The sequence below is a fragment of the Indicator indicator genome, chromosome 8, assembly GCF_027791375.1.
Source record: "Indicator indicator isolate 239-I01 chromosome 8, UM_Iind_1.1, whole genome shotgun sequence".
Taxonomy (NCBI): domain Eukaryota; kingdom Metazoa; phylum Chordata; class Aves; order Piciformes; family Indicatoridae; genus Indicator; species Indicator indicator.
In genome coordinates, this window is record NC_072017.1 from 37,662,460 (window position 1) to 37,679,816 (window position 17,357).

General features: G+C 41.6%; 1 protein-coding gene across 1 annotated transcript in view; it reads left to right on the forward strand.

Annotated features, from left to right (window-relative positions):
* Window positions 1–516: 516 nt before the first annotated feature.
* The window catches only part of ENPEP (glutamyl aminopeptidase), a 36,250-nt gene continuing 19,409 nt past the window's right edge, over window positions 517–17,357 (forward strand). Inside the window, exons 1-6 of the mRNA XM_054383102.1 lie at window positions 517–1,115; window positions 6,911–7,052; window positions 9,549–9,680; window positions 13,649–13,769; window positions 15,907–16,061; window positions 16,679–16,792. Coding sequence (XP_054239077.1) covers window positions 517–1,115; window positions 6,911–7,052; window positions 9,549–9,680; window positions 13,649–13,769; window positions 15,907–16,061; window positions 16,679–16,792 — 1,263 coding nt within the window. The remainder of the gene's footprint in view (window positions 1,116–6,910; window positions 7,053–9,548; window positions 9,681–13,648; window positions 13,770–15,906; window positions 16,062–16,678; window positions 16,793–17,357) is intronic.

A 17,357-nucleotide genomic window follows, 5' to 3' on the forward strand; every position in this document is an offset into this window, starting at 1 on the left:
AACCCCAAACCTCAAAAACCCAAACAAGACACAGCAGGGTAAAAAAAGAAAAAGGTAGTGGCAAAGGTTGAGGGTTTGGAGCAGTTACACCTCTGTATACAAACTCTTTTTGAAAGCTGCTGACAGAGCTTTGGCATCTGAACGTCTAACTGCTGATTAACATAGCACTGTTTTATATTTAACTCAGAGCAGGAGGGGCTGGGGGTGGCGTTGCACTGCTTATAAGGGGAGCATGACAGGAACAATGTTCTTCTGTTCCTGTTCCCTCCATCTCCCAGCCCAGATGCACTCCTTTTGATCATTCCCATTTCCTCCAAATGCATGTTGTCTTTAATTAATTGAGCGTCTCATGGAAGGAGAGGTGGGGGAGACAGGCAGAGAACAGCTACACAATTTAAATACAAACCAAGTCTGCTGAGCTTACTGAATGCAAGTGCTGAAGTGACTAATAAGCTTTTTTTTTTTTTTTTTTTGTACAGTTAATATTTTCCTGTGAGAACAGACCTGGGAGCAGAGATGGAAGGCATGGATTTTGAGGATAAGAAGTCCAAGAGGTACTGCATGAAGACAAAGCATGTGGCTATCATCTGTGGCGTTGTGGTGGTTGTAGGTCTTGCTGTGGGGCTTGGTGTGGGATTGTCCAGACCAAAATCTCAAGAACCTTCAGAGCAAACAGATCAACCCACAGTGGATTTGGGTCCCTGTCCTCCTAAAAATGATGAAACTGGAGAGTGGAGACATTTTAGGCTACCCACTTATGTCAAGCCTGTCCACTATGATCTGGAGATGAAGCCTGAAATGGAGAAAGACATTTACACAGGGACAGTCAGCATTCATATTGCTTTGGAACACTCTGTCAACGCCCTGTGGCTCCACCTGCGAGAGACCAAGATTACAGAGATGCCCACGCTCCAGAAATCCTCAGGACAGCAGATTGCTCTCAACGACTGCTTTGAGTACAAGGCACAAGAGTACATAGTGATGAAGGCAGAAACAGAGCTCTCTGTCACTGATGAAAGTGATCCCTATATACTCACCCTGAAGTTTCAAGGCTGGCTGAATGGTTCCCTGGTTGGGTTTTATAGGACCACCTACAATGACAACGGAGAGATCAAGTAAAGAAGTTTTTCTTTTATTTATGAAACTTTCTTCTCTGTTTCTACTTGCTCAGGCCTGCTCTGTTCCTGTTCAGCTTCTCAGTCTTGTCTCTCACCAACTTGCTGACATTTCTGGGCTGTTCTTTAATTTTCTCATTCCCCTAAGGAAGATGCTGCTATTCAAAACCCTTTGGCTGCTGACAAGTGAATGTGGGCTGGAGAGATGAGGGGCTTGTTATGATTATTCTGAAAATTTTTTTCCAACTCTACTGGTCCCAGGTCACTTTTGAGCTTTACGAATGGCTCCCTCCAATAGCTGGAGAGATTGAGGCCTCTTTTTAACTCTGTAGTACAATAAATAGCATACAGCTCTCACCACTCTCTTCTGTCACTCCCCTAGGTAACAGTTTTGCTGTAAAATGCTCTTGTGATAGTTTTCCTCATGTCATGCCTCCTTAGTGTTGCAAGCCTGAGGAATATCCAAACCAGAACTTCACAGCAGCTGTTTTAAGTTATGGGTAGGAAAGTCCATGCTATGAAGAATATCTTTGACATTGAATTTTTGTGCTCCAGCTCTTCCATTTGAATATACCAATAGTTATTCAAATATTACAAAGCCTCTGCCAGTTCACTTAGCCCATTCCACCTCTGAGATTTGTGCTTCCTCAAGCTGAAAAGTTACAAAAGCCATTTCCCACTGTTTAGAGGCATTTCTCTGCAGTTAGTGTATGGAAGGGACACTCATCCATTTTCCAATATTTAAATTTCTGAATTGCTTCATTCCAGTCTTTTTTAGACAGAAGTTAAACTTGGCTAGACTTTTCCAAGACCCTGTGTCAGGAATATGGAGACAAACACTGGTGTGTTTTCACAGCAGTTGTTTGCCCTCCTAGTGACAATGGTGCCCGAAGTGAAAGTTGCATCAGCCTGTTCAGCTGCTGACAGGTAATGCCAGGAACAGCAGCAATGAGAGGCACCAGCAACAGCAAAACCAAGAGAGAGAGGAAAAAGCAAACATTGTGCTTTTTTCATACATGAACATAGTTATTTGATTTAAGAAGAAGCCATGTAGAGAACAACTTGAACCCCAGCCAGCTCTCTCTCTTATTTTCTTCCATCTACCACCTCGGTATTGCTCTGACTTGGAAGGTGCTTTGGGTTTTATTCTTTGAGCATCTGACATCCCTACAGCACCTTAAAGTGTAATCTCTTATCACCTTCCTAAGTTGAGGAGTGTCACTTGCTTTTTATTGGTGAAGGATACCTAGATATTAAATTAGTTGCCACAGGTTTGTCGCAACACCAGAACAGCAGGACCTGAGGCACAGAGCAGAAGAGGTGAGTGACCATTCCTTAGATCCAGACAGTGTAAGAAGACAAGGACCAAGCATCTGATGTCAGAAAAAAAATTCATAAGCTTAAGAAAGCATAAAATGTGAGCTCACTTTGAGAGGGTTGCCACCTCTTGATGCTGGAAGCTACAATTGCAAGGATGATCCTAGCCAGCAATCTGAAAACACTCCATACAGAAAGGAGCTCGAGGATGTGAGACTGTTAGGCTTAAGAAGGGCTCTAATAAGAGTGAGTGAATGATGATTTCTGAAATGCTTTTCAAGTGATTAAGTTTGGGCAGATTGTTTGCAGGGGGGTGGAAGAGCAGATGTATGTGACAGTGATAAGTACAGCTTTGAAATGAAAGCACTACCAACCAAGTGGTGATGCAACCACCAGCTAAGTTGCTGTTATGCAGCATGAAGGTAGGTGATAGGATGGGGTGAGGAAGGATGGCAAAGGAAAGGTTTTGTTACTTATTAAAACTGCCTTTTCCCCTGGATTTACACTCAAAACCAATGATGACTTGAAATTAGGGGTTTATTGCCTTTGCCTGAAGCAGGCATCACTCTCAGAAAATATCAACCCAAATGGTTCATTTTTGGTATGCAGTCAGTAAATACAAATCAGATCAGGTAATAGCAAAAGTCAAGCAAGTCTGTTAATAGTGCATGTTGGAGCAAAGGGGACTAGGCGAAAATGAGAGCTGACATGATTAACTTGCTCCTCTCTCCCTTCTGGGCAGCATTAGAAGCAGCAGGACCTTTTTAGAGGACTAGTAACACTGGAAAGTCACCTCCCAGGGCTGAGCTACTCCCCAGCTGTCTATCTGTGAAGGCAAAGATTTCCTAAAGCATTGCTATGATGCCTTTTGTTTACAAATTGGGCACGTGTCCAGACTCTGCTGTTGCTTAGATTCAAAACTCCCACCACATTTTGTGGAAAACAGGTAGACACGTGCTGAACATGCCCACAAGTCTGGGATCCTTGGGAGGCTTAGGGAGAAGAATGCCTTGCTTGGGATTCCTGTTCAGACAGCTCACACAATCCCCATCAGGACAAAAGTGCTTTTGGACATTGCCAGAGGCAGATCTTGAGATACCTTTGGAACACAACTACTTCAATCAACCTGTGTGGGAGCGTAGGGAGCAGGAAAGCAGAAACTGAGGAGACAGATTTGAGACATAGACCTTCCTAGATCTTCCTGTGGGTGCACTAACCCAGCTGTAAGCACTGATGTCCTCTGGAAAAGGTGTTTCTCCGTTTGAGCATTTCATTTCCCCACTGATGGAAGGACAATAACAATCCTTCCCTACTTTGCATGGTGCCCACTGATAGGACGAGGAACAATAGTACACAGGAGGTTCCACCTCAACCCAAGGAGACGTTTCTTCACAGTGAGGGTGCTGGAGCACTGGAACAGGCTGCCCTGAGAGGTTGTGGAGTCTCCTCCTCTGAAAACTTTCAAAACCTTTCTGGATGCATTCCTGTGCGTCCTGCCCTGGGTGATCTTGCTTTGGCAGGTGAGTTGGACTCAATGATCTCTGGAGGTTGCTTCCAACCCCTAACATTCTGAGATTTCAACCCCTAAGGTTCTGTGATTCTATGCAGTGGGCATAAATGCATTCCAATATTAATATCAGGGATTTCCAATATTAGGGAAAGGAGCACAAACAAGAATCCTTTCTTGATGTAATGGGGTTTTCAACTCATTTATTCCTCTCAAGGAATGTTCTAAACCCCACTTTTATTTTCTTTCTAATATTACAGATAATACAAACAGGTCACAGCAGCTTGTTTTGGTTTTGCATTACTATTAGTGACCAAATAAGGCTTACAGAAATTCTGTCTTCCATAAGAAGACAACACAAGATGTCTTGATATGACATGATACGAAAGATACCAAGCTGGGCACATCTCTAACAGGATAACTTGCATTTAGGGTTTTATTTGATTAGGGTAAAGGCAAAATATTCTTTGGTCTACAAAAGTAGCTCTCCTGGATTTCTTCTTCAAGGAGAAAATTTTCTCAGAAGAAGCAATGGGTCAGAATCTAGGGAAAGAACAGGAGGAAAATTGTTGAATTAGCTCAAGGGGAGATTATTTTTTTTTTTTGCATGAAACCACTGTGCTTTAAGGGGGAAAAAAAGTGAAGTGTAGGGGGTGGTGGTGTGAAATTCATCATGGTTCTAAATGCAGCACTACTTTATTATTGGAACAACAGCTGGATGCAGTCTCAGGCAGATCTTCACTTTTTATTGCAATGACATTTACAACTGCCACCTCTAGTTCACATTTATTTAAAGGTCTGGACATCAACAGCAAGCTGAAGGACAGAAGCCACTAAAAAGCAAAGAAAATCTTATCTAAAAACTACGCTATACTGTTTGAAAGAATTTCAGTCTTTCATGTTTCTTCTGCCACTTCTATGTATGCCATAGCCTGGAATTCTTATCATCTACTCCATAGGAATGGTAGTGCTAAGGTTTTGCACTGCTAATGTCTGTCTTCATAGAGTATAGAATCACAGAAATGTTTTGGCTGGAAAAGACCTTCAAGATCACTGAGTCCAACCAGCATCTAATTCTGCCAAATCTGGTGCTAAACTCTATCCCTCAGCACCACATCTCTGCTTCTTTGAAACACCTTCAGGGATAGGAATTCAACCACCTCCCTGGGAATCCTGTTCCAGTCTTTGAGAACTCTTTCAGTCAAGAAGTTTCTTCCAATATCCAACCTAAACTTTCCTTGGTGCAACTTGAGGCCATTTCCTCTCCTCCTACCACTCGTTACGGGGGAGAAGAGACCAACACCCACTGGTCTTCAACCTCCTTTAAGGGACCTTCTAGAGAGGTCTCCCCCTCAGTCTTCTTTACTCCAGCCTAAATGACCGCAGTTCCCCCAGCTGCTCCTCCCAGGACCTGTTCTCCAGACCCTTCACCAGCTCCATTACCCTTCTGATGGACTCGCTCCAGCATCTCGGTGTCCGAGGATAGATGGATTATCACCTTACAAACCAACAGAGAGATGACAGTGTTATCATTCTGTAAGAACAAGATATAAATGTGTCTAAGTATAGAGCCAATTTTTTAAGCAACAGCAGGGAAACATTGCCCTGGGGACTAGAAGTTAATTGTGAAATGGTTTTCAAATCCTACGAAAAGTAGAGAGTGACATCAAACAACTTACCAAGCAAAAGCAAAGCCTAAAGTGATGTTAAGGTGAATGTTCATTATGCTTTTTGCCCATGAACATTTGAGTTCCTGTTCCAATGAACATGAATGGAAAGGGCCCAGACATTACTTCCATCAGGCTTGTAAATGACTCTTGCAGCTACAAGTTCCTCATGATCAGTTTAGTATTTAACTGTCACAAGGAAATGCCAAGGGCAAGAGAAACACTGAAAAACTGGTTGTCACGTGAGCTTGCAGGATTGCTGCAGACCTGTAATTTATGATGTACACTTATAATTACTTTTTGGAAAGAAAAGCTACCTTAATATAGTTGGAGCAGCTGTGGAAGTGCTGTCAGAAAATGCTTGACATTCCAGATTAATCGCAGAAGCATCTGTGATCCCTTCACTATGAATCACTGGACAATACACATTAGTGAAGCAATTCTGAGCTTCACTAATAGGAGAGCCTGGTGTCACTGTGAGAATCAAACACGATAGGAACATTCACAACCTTCACCTCGTTCTTTTTTAACGTGACCCCTATTGTCTAGCTCCTCCAGTTATTTCTGCGTAACTGAGATGACTTTCTAACCACCACCCCACTACCACCCCAAAACAGCTATCATAGTATCAGTTATGAGCTGGGATGTTCACCTGAATTTCTCATTCTTTCTCTAGCAGTTTCATTAATGGAGTCCTGGGGGGCATAACAACACCAGCAGGAAACTGTATGTGGTGACTGCAGAAAAAGAAACTCAAAAGCAGGATGAGATTTTAGGAGCAATTCCAAGGTGTCCTCTCAGGAGATGTTCAAGGCTCCAATCCCAATATATGCTTTAGTAGGTAAACCTGTGAACTGACTGGAGTAAACATTCCTATAGCAAGACCTTGGTTTCCTTCCAGATTATACAACCAGTAGTTTATTTTAGGCACATAAATCAATGGGAAAGCTCATCAGGAAGGTGAGCAAAATTGTTGCTACTCATGAGGGATCATTCCTCTTATTGCCTGGCTCTTAAAAACATTTGGTGATATGCAATTGCCTTTAGCTTTAACCATGAAACCTAGAGGATGTTGATGAGAGACTTTTGGGTACGTGTTACACATGACTATATGATGACAGCTTGTACATTTCTGATGTCACCTCGTACATTTCTGATGCCACCTCCTTTTATGAATGGACAAGTACACACAAATACTTGTAGTTGACTTGAGTTTGTGAAATTGCTAAAAATATTTGCTTAGAATTGCAGATAAGATGCGAAAGGTATATAATGAAGGCTTGCCAATCTGTTGTTTGTTTAAGGAGCATTGCAGCTACTGATCATGAGCCAACAGATGCACGGAAATCGTTTCCTTGCTTTGATGAGCCAAACAAAAAGGCAACTTACAACATATCTATCATCCATCAAGATGCCTACAAAGCACTTTCTAACATGCCAGTACAGGTATGTATTTCCCAACTCTGCTGTCTAAGTGGAATGGTTCCGTAATGCCACTGGAAAGATAGCATGGGTCACAAGGTCCTCATGCATTCACAGACTGCCACCAGATATTGTAAAGCTAAGGGTTAATAGAGATTCCATGAAACAGGACTGTTGTGCTGGTGGACCACTACAAGTCCTAACCAACCAATAACATGGCAGTTCAAAGCCAAATCTAAAGCAGATATGAAATGTTGCTTCTGGTTTTAGCTAACTGGGCCTCTATTCAGGTATTCATAGAATGCTTTGGGTTGGAAAGGACTTTAAAGACCATCTAGTTCCAATCCCCTGCCATGGGCACGGACACCTTCTGCTAGACCATGCTACTCAAAGCCCCATCCAGCCTGGCTTTGAAAACTTACAGGCTTGGAGCCTTCATGACTTCTCTGAGCAATCTGTTCTGTAACTTCTTCCCAGAGTCTAATCTAAATTGATCTGAGCACTTCTTGCTAATTATAAATAGGTAATGGCAGGTTCTTCAGTCAAGCCAAGTGGATTCTGAGAAGGAATACTCTGAAAAACAGCTGCTTTCCAGATGGAAAGTCCAAAATAATCACTGAAACTACATAATGGTTCAAAGTGAAGGTCTGCTGATCACAATCTAATGGCACAGAATCCTGCTAGCAAGAAAGTTTAGAGTTATTATTTTTAATAATGTATGATCTGAAATCTCATCTGTCAGCTCATGGGTGGGGACACTTGTCAGTCTACCATGACTATAATTTTCTAAATAATCTATTTCTGGACCTTGTGGATCAAATTCCAAGTTTTGTATGAAGTTCAATGGCATCAATTATCTATCTCTAGGTCCTCTGGAAGAAGTCTGAATGAGTTTTCAGCTGAGAGAGTTTCTAATGAATAGTTTAACTGAATGTTTAGTCCAATGTATCATTTCTAATGAATGTGTTCTGAAGTGGGAGATAAAGTGCCAAGTATTTTTAAAAAGAAAAAAAATTAAAAAGGAACTTCCAGCCTCCAGGCTGTTGACATTTGCATCTTCCCAGTCATTGCTCCACCCAGAAAACAAAGGTCTTCTTTGCTGTGTACTGGTTTATTTAGAAATTCCCCCAAAGCTCAGCTACTCCTTCACAATGCAGCTGCAAGAACTGTTACCAATCTGGTACAGCTGGCTCCCAGACCCTTTGCAGATTTAAAGCTCTGACCTACTGTTATTAAAAACATTTCTATGATACCTACAAGGGCACCAGGTGCTTTGATGAACAAACCGTGAAAGGAGAGTGTTTGCTGTACCTTTCCTCACAGACCTTAGATAAGTGAAAGACCTGGCAAGAAAGCTGAGGGAATGAGACAAGATGTTACCAAGATTTCACGGGCTTTGACACTGACTTTACAGCTTTACACAGGGACCCTTGTCTCTGGTATGGACAAAAAAATATACCAGACAGGCAATAGCAGATAATGAATAGCAGACATATTTAGAGGATGAATCCCATACAACAAGTTGCAGGTTTGGCCATGTAGTTCAGCTTAGAGTTAAGGACACTTGGGAAAATCTGGAAAGGTTTCTAATTTATTTGCAAAATAAAAACTATAATCAGCACTAAATCTTATGTATATTTAAACAATCCACTAATTAACAGTGCTAATTTGTATCCAAATGACTTCAAAACAGATAAATTAGGCTGATCTTTATCCTAGAGTAGCATCACTGCAATCCCTGACTCCTACATGCTGCATATATTTAAGAGAGGAGAGAATTCAGTCTTTTGCAAAAGGATGTTATTTCAACAACAAAATACATAAGTACACACCGAAAGATTCCTGTTGGCAAAACTCCTGTGCATGTGAATGATTTCAAATCCTTGGTGAAAATTAGATCCAGGTAAACTTAATCAGAGCAGCAAAATAAAGTCCTATTTTGTGTATTGCAGAAAAAAACCCACAACATTTTGACTATTCTCACAGACAGGCCACACCTTGAGTACTGGGTTCAGTTTTGGGGCCCTCACTAAAAGAAAGACATTGAGATGTTAGAGCAGGTCCAGAGAAGGGTAACAAAGCTGGTGAAAGGTATGGAGAACAGGTCATGTGAAGAATGGCTGAGGCAGCTGAGGTTATTTAGTCTGGAGAAGAGGAAGCTGAGGGGAGACCTCTCTCTCTCTACACAGCTTCTTGAAAGGAGGTTGGAACAAGGTGGGTGTTGGTTTCCTCTCCCTATTAACAAGTGATAGGAGGAGATGAAATGGCCTCAAGTTGTAGCATGAGAGGTTTAGTTTGGATTTAGAAGCAACTTTTTGAATGAAAGGGTTCTCAAAGAGTAGAACAGGCTCCCTAGGGAGGTGGTTGAATCCTCAAACCCCAGAGGTGTTTAAAAGAGATGAGCCTGAAGATGTTATTTATTATTCCTTTATAGTTGCAGCCTTCATTGAAATAGTGTACCTTCTTCTTCATGTGTTTGCACTTCTGAAAATGAAATTAATTATTATTCCACTTCTGCAGCAAACTGAACAGCTGGATGGTGGTTGGATTCGGACAATTTTTAAGAAGTCAGTCCCCATGAGCACTTACTTGGTATGCTTTGCAGTGCACCAGTTTACTTATGTAGAGAAAACATCTGCTAGTGGAAAACCGGTAAGTCCTGAACATGGTTCTGATGACAGAGGTACTGTGATTTGCATGCTTGTTTTTTTAATGAAACATCTCTTTGTACAATACAAAGAGGAACATATTTTCCCTTTTCTCTAGCCTATTCTGTGCAGTTTATTTTATCAGGTTAGATGTTCACAGTCGTTCCTCTGACTACATAGAGCATTTTGCAGTCATTCCCTGTCTCCCATCTTGGTAAGACACCAGTCAGTATCTCCCATACAGGTACAGGGGTGGGGAAGGACTACCATTTCTCCAACCTCATCCCTGACTTGAAGCCCAGAGTCTGAAGGAATGTACAAATCCACAGATGCAAGAGATTCACAGGCCATGATATAAATTCTTTGCAGTTTGCTGTGGATTAAAAGGTATGAACCCACGTATTTGATGTCTTCCTATTTACAGCTACAATGCTCTGTGCCACTAGGTGTTGGCTCTAATATTCTCTATTTTAGCACAGAGGCTAAAAGAAACTCCCTGGTATAAGTTCTTTACAAGTATAGAAATGCTAGTGCCTGCCTAAACTGCCATACATTTGATAGGTACCCTAATGAAGTCATTATGCTTGAATCTACATCCATCAAATTAAAACAGCTCCTTTATTTAACTGCAACAGGCAGACCAATCCAGTTCTCAGTTTGGAATGTCTGATCATAAGGTATAAGGATATCACAAGACATTATGTTGACTCACAATCTGAAAGCCAAAATATATTTTTGCCTCTCAACCTGAACTCCTCATCTAGCCTAAACCCAGCCTGGGATGATCAATCTACCATTCATTATTTATTGGTTTACATCTTTTTCCATCTGAGACAGAGAATGATCCCAGAGCTCTATACTGCTTGCTGCCTGATCTAGCTGGAGGTGTCCCTGCTCACTGCTTGGGTGGGGGCAGGGAACAAATTAACCTTTGAGGGTCCCTTTCAATCCGATGCAATTTGTGAATCTACTTCCTCTTCCTTTCCTGTCGGGGTGTAACACATGGTCTTGTGGGTCAGCTGAGCTGACAGCACTTTCCTCCTTTTCTGGAGGAAGTGACACAAATGGCCAGGGAATGTAGTGCAAAACCCCATCCAGATCACTGTTCCCCTAGCAAGAAAGCTCTTCTTGAGTTTTTCCATCTGAAAAAAGCTCAGCAAACCCTTGCCTACTCAAGACTGATGTCAAAATCTGCTTGATATCAATCTCCAGAGTGCTGATCCAATTCTAAGCAAACACTTCTTGGCACAGTGCTGTGCTGAGGCCTCCCTCCTCTATGCCCTCACTAGCACTATGCTGTACACTTAGATTATTTCTTGACAGATAACTAAGGCTAAATTACACTTAGCCAAGCAAATGGATCCTGGTTTGAGACAGCGATGCAATATTCTTAGATCCCTGCTGTTTAGCTGAGTCATCTGCAAAAGAAGGCGATGTTATAGGTCACCCAGCCACTCAGTTTTGCTAACTAGATGCTCTTCAGTTTGGCCACTCCATTCACTCTCAGGGACATGACTTTGGTTATTTAGCCTGTATAGATATTCTCTAGAGTTTAGTTGTTTGAAGAATCAGAAATTGTGCAGCTTTTGTAGAACATAGTGTGATAGGGGAAAAAATTGCTGAAGACATGTAAAACTTATTACTTGCTACATGGAAAAGTGAACATTCTCTGTTTGCTCTTGCCATTCTCCAGAATATAGCTCTGAGGTCAATATTAGTTTTGGTTTGTTGGGGTTTTTTCCCCAGGCATAACACTGTAAAGCCCACACTCTTCCTGACTAGTTGTAGCTCTTCTAAACAAGAGAGGTTGTTCACTGAAATTAAAGTGTGTGTAGAAGCAGGGGTATTTGTGTCAGTACAGAGGTTGTCTGGAGAAACATCTAATTCAGGCCTTGGTTTCTAAGTTTTTTATTAATATTATTCACTGAAAAATATCTGAGGGCTTGTCTGCAGTAGAAAACTTGGCTGTCAAGTGATGTTCAAATCAGCTCCTTTCCAAAAACCTGCAAGCCCAGCCAAGTAACAAAGTATTTAGATTCACCTGCTGCCGAGAAGAGCATTCCATAGTTTGCTCTATAAACTGCTAGCAATAAACCCCTCATCCAACAGAAAGTATCCACGTGATCCATGCATTGCTTTCATCAACAACAGCAACAGCATCCAGCAAAATACTTAAAAACCCTGTTCACTCTGAGAGCCATTGTCCTAACAAAGCCACAAATGGAATCAATGGTGGGAAGTGTGCTTACAGCTGGACACGGTGCTCCTGAGCTGATTACCTGTCAGGTACCAAATGTCTACTTGGAAAATCACAGAAGGGATTATACAAATGAAACTCGAAGTCAGTTCTAGTGCATGCTAAAGGGTTTGGAACCCATTAATATGGATCAGCTAAGGGAGCAAAGACTGCTAAATTGAGTGAAGAGCTTACTGAAGTGGAAATTGCAGATTGTAATTGCAAACTGACCCTGAGGGAAATCCCCTGCCTGCAATGGATTCACGATTGAATTTCATAAGCTTTTTTTGGGGTTGTTTTGTTGGATTTTTCTTTTCATTCCAGCTTTATTTCTGAACACTTTCTGATCCTTCCCCTTCTTTGGAGGAAGTGAAATTTCATGGTATTGAAATCAATGTGTTGTCAGACTCCAGGACGGCTCCTAGAGTAAGCTGGCTCCTTTGCTCAGTTTGGACCCTAAACTCCTGTCTGCAACACAACACTGAGGAGTAAACAAGCCACATCAATACAGCCAGAAGAATGTGACCATGTAGAGTCTGCAAAATGAGATGAATCCGTTTTCCTAAAGCCAGACACTTCATATTAGAAACTTCACTCTCTTAATTTCCAAGATTAAGATTTTAAGGAGCTTCTGCCAATGGATACTACAGTGCTATGTCTCTGCTTTGGGGCAGAGATTTGTGTGAGCTTTGGGGAAAAGCCTTATGAGAGAGGGAAGATCCCCAAAAGACTCCATGAACTCTGAAGTTAAACTTGGTCTTAACAGTGCATAGATGCTTTTCCAAGCCTTCCTATTATGGTTACAGGTGTCATAAGGACTCCAGTCCTGCAGGACTTGAGGTTTCCTAGTGCCAGAGCAGTCCTGGGCAACAAGCCTCAGGGATGGAAATTTCATCACTGACCATAACATGTTTCACAATCAGAAAGAAAAGACCACGTGCTTAGATATGCAAGAGGAGCACATAAATGGTCACTCGCCACACACAGGGCTACCAAAGGTGACAGTTTTCCTGGACCTGCCTGTTGGAAAGAGAGGGAGCTGATTGTTTTCTAGGATTTCCAGGGACAGCAGCCCAGCAGACACCATTGTTGAAACTGGGTAGCTCTGTGACCTGAGATCCTGGGCAAACAGCCACTTAACCTGCATGGGCCAGCATGTCTGGGAAGAGTTACAGATCTGGTAAACACACTATTTTCAAAGGGTCTGAGATCTTCCAGGATACAAGGACAAGAGGAAATTATGATGATAGTAGTTAGGAAAGCATGAAGGAATCAAAGAAAATAGGCTGTTATGGGCTTCAGAATGATTTCAGGACAGATATGCTCCTAAGGACTGATCTGATGGAATCAGTCCAGATCAGTAAACTGCTCAGAAAAAGTGGAATCACTTCAATTGTGCTTGCTCAGCTTCCTTCTTGAGAAAACCATGCCTTGGGGAAGTAGAGGCTGCTATGTGTACCCAGACCCTGCTCCAAGCTTGGCCACTCTGAGTTCTAGGCATGAGTTTTGCCAGTTTTACAGTTTAGGCACACTGTGGAAAGCATGCACAGGTTATGTTGACGCAGTCTGTCTTACCTACAACATCCAAAACGCTTTGTGAGTAGATGCGTGAGGGAATAGAATTCAGTACGCAGGCCGGTTCCTTAGAGAGAACCTGCAGGGTTATGTGTGTTAAATGACTTCTCAATGCTTGCCTCCTTCTAACTGAAGACTGCTCTGTCTCTTTTGTTCTACAGCTGAGAGTTTATGCCCAGCCACTGCAAATACACACGGCAGAATACGCAGCAAATGTAACAAAACTTGCATTCGACTTCTTTGAAGAGTACTTTAATATGAGCTATTCCCTTCCTAAGTTAGGTAATTATTAATGCTTGTATTTTTCCTTTTGTTCTTTCACTGTCAAGGTTCTGTTTCTCCTACAGGTCTCTGTGCTTTGGTGGAAAACAGCATGAAAGCATTTGGTTGCTAATGGCTGCTATTACGTCAGGATATTATAAAACTGCACTCATGTAGTTCAAGATATTCTTAAATGTCATGATGAGAAGGTTGCCTCAGTAACAGTTACCAGTTCTCACAGTTTTATTTGCTCAGCTGAAGCAGTGGTCCTGGCATGGCCATTTTAAAGTGTCTTGTAAAAAACAGAGGAAGCATTGGTGTCATCAGCAAAGGAACATCATGAGCTAAAGTAGAGCCAGAAGAAGTCTGAGAAAAATATGAACCTCCTCCATGGGAACCTCTGGACAAAAGTCAGCAGTGAGATAAGTGAAGATGTAAACTGCCAGAAAATATGTCATACTATTTATTAACCTTTGTGCAAAGTGGGTGTGTATTCACTTCTTGGAAAAATGAATGTGGTCCAGCATATATTTTTTGGTTTTTACTGCTGGGCTAAATAAATTCTTGGAGCTAATCAGGAGTGGGCACGCTATCAAATTTTGCCCATGGTTACAAAAGAAGCAAATTAAAAGTAGTGCAGTCAGGCATCCTGCAGCTTGGCCTGTCAGGACTCTGGACCTTATTTGTCCAGTTTGAACTAATAAAATTAGGAATGTAATCAGAGTTTTGGAAAAGCCACCCCCTAAGACTTCCAAAGAGGTAATTCAGATAGGTTCATGAACTTAAAAGGATGGAAAAAATATTAACTACAAACAAGTTAAGGCAATGTAATGGGGAAAAATAACCACCCTAATCTTTGGAGATGATTAACAATGCTATGTAAATCTCGTGCTGGCTGTTCACACACCTACTCATCAGGCTAACCTGTATTACTTCAGCAACAGATTTTTACCTTTCCCTTTCAAAACATCATCAGAGTTTAGTGTAAATATCTGTTTTCATTTTAATGGCAGTTAGGGAAATTAGGGAAACCAGTACCATATATGCTTTTACACACTGGTACCCAGTAATAATTGGGACTGTATCTCACCTACCCTTCATATTCGGACTTTCATTTCCATAAAAGCTTGATGACTTTATCACCACAGCATATGGGCATGGGCCTGTCTGTGCTATAGAGAGTGGGCTGATAACCCAAGGTCAGCAGTGTCAGAGGGTAGATGCTCCTGGAGATCTTATACTGGTTTTCTCAGAATGCCTAAACATTGGATCTTGACTTATAATGTTGGATCTTGGATCTTAACTTATAATGTTGTTCCATAGAATTCGAAGTCGTCTGGATCAAACCTGATGAATCAAATGTGTTTCTGCATAATGGTTTATTTGAATATTAAATTTCACACTGATTTATAATTCCTGGCATTGTCATTCTCCTTATTTTTGACTGCCAGTGAAGCCCTTGCCAAGTTACCAGCTTTAGTTCTGCAATCAAGTTGTTTAAATTGAAATAAGTAATTCCTGTCTTCTGTTAGGGTGGAGTGAAACTTGTTTGTCCTACTCAGTTTTAATTCAATCTGTGGTTTTTCACTAACTCACATAGAAAGGCTGTGGTCATTGTTTGCAGGAGAACATCAGTCCAGTTGAGTCCACAATTCTCATTTAAACCTGTATTGATTACTGACCATAAATGAGTGACACCCCCCCCAGAGATTGCCAGGACTTGAAGCAGATATTGTTTAGTGCATGGGGGATTTACATCAGTTAACATGTCAATAAATACTTTTCATACAACAGTGTGACAAACAGCAACATGCCCCATTATGCTACAGATAGTTTCAGGAAGTTTAGTGCCCATAGCACATCTCCAGACAATACTCTTAATTTCTGGAGCCAAAATGAAGTAATGCATCCTATGTGGCCTCCCAGGAGAACAGCATCACCTCACAGGACAGATCCTTAGCTAGTGCAACTGGTCCTAGCTCCAAGAACTTCAGCAAAGCCAGACCACTTCTTATAACACAAGGTACAGACTGCAGTCCACAGCAGTAAGCCTTAACCACAAATAGCAAACAAAGCAGGCTGTGAATACACAGAAAGAGAATAAGCTAAGTGCCTCAAAGGATACAGTGATAATCATGTTCTCTTACTTTCAATACAGATAAAATAGCTATCCCAGATTTTGGGACAGGGGCTATGGAGAACTGGGGGCTGATCACATACAGAGAAACAAACTTGCTGTATGATCCCAATGAGTCAGCCACTTCCAACAAACAGAGAGTAGCTGCTGTGATAGCTCATGAGCTCGTTCATCAGGTAAATGGTTTCTTTTTACAGTGATTTGAATGTGTAGTCACGACATTTTAATCTTGAAAACACCGTCATTGCTCCACCTTGGGATCTTCTACACCTGCTCACAACTTGCTTGCAAAATATGCTGTTAAAACAGTTCTCCATTAGAACTTTCAAGGACCGTAACTACTGCCTTTGGGTTTTTCCTCAGGAATTTAGATGTTTGGGTCCAGACTGTGAGCCAGCTTACAAAAATCTGTCTGAGATATGTTAAAGGAACTAATTTGCATGTGCAGATGTCTCTTTTGGGCAAGCAAACAGGGACAACTGTACACTGTGGAGGCTGTCTGAAAACACATCCTCACAAGCAGAAATCATCAGATCAAGAGGAAGAAACTAAAAATATTTTCAGTAGCACATGAATCATTGGCATTCTCCCCAGTAATATGCAATTTTATAATAAAAGTGATGCTTTAACATAAAGCAAGGCCCGAATTCCCATTTAAACCCCCAAATTATGATAATTTGCATCTGGCAACAGGAGAAGTGAACAAATCAATGCTGTACATGTAGACATGAGATATTGAAATGAACATTTACTGTCTATCTAAGACTACATCTTCCCATGTTTATAATTGCAGTGGTTTGGAAATATCGTGACCATGGACTGGTGGGATGACTTGTGGTTAAATGAAGGATTTGCCAGTTATTTTGAGTACCTGGGAGCAAATGCTTCAGAACCAGATTGGCAAATGGTAACTATTTCTATCTTGTGGAGGACTGGCTGGGGTGGGGGGGGGAAGTTTTGGAAGACATTAAAAGTCAGAGAAGGACCATGAAAACTTAGAAGTATATTTATGTTGCACAGTGCAGTGCAACATAAAGAAAAAGTTGATTTCAGCTTTTCTACCTACTGACTATGAAGTAATACCAAAGAAAGCACCCTTAAATATGCATTATAGTCTAAGGAATGGTAACAGTGTGTGAAAAAGGGGTGGTTTCTTGCTCCCTTCTTCCTACTGTCCCAAACATCTCATAGCATGCATGTTTCCCTCAGCCACCCAGCTGTAATGAGATTCTGGCTACTAGAAAATGCAGAACTTCTGCCAGTGGAAGGAAGCAGGGTAGGTTTTACATAGGTTGAATCCATTGTCTAATCTGCTAGCCCTCAAGTGGCTTCAGAAGCAGGCGGTGCTGACTCAGTGCTTCCCCTGCCTCCCTCCCTGCTGCTCATAAATACCTCTTCACATCCGTGTTACACGAGACTGAAAACAAAATCATGCCTGGATCACTTCTTTTACACTGTAAAGTAGAGATTCT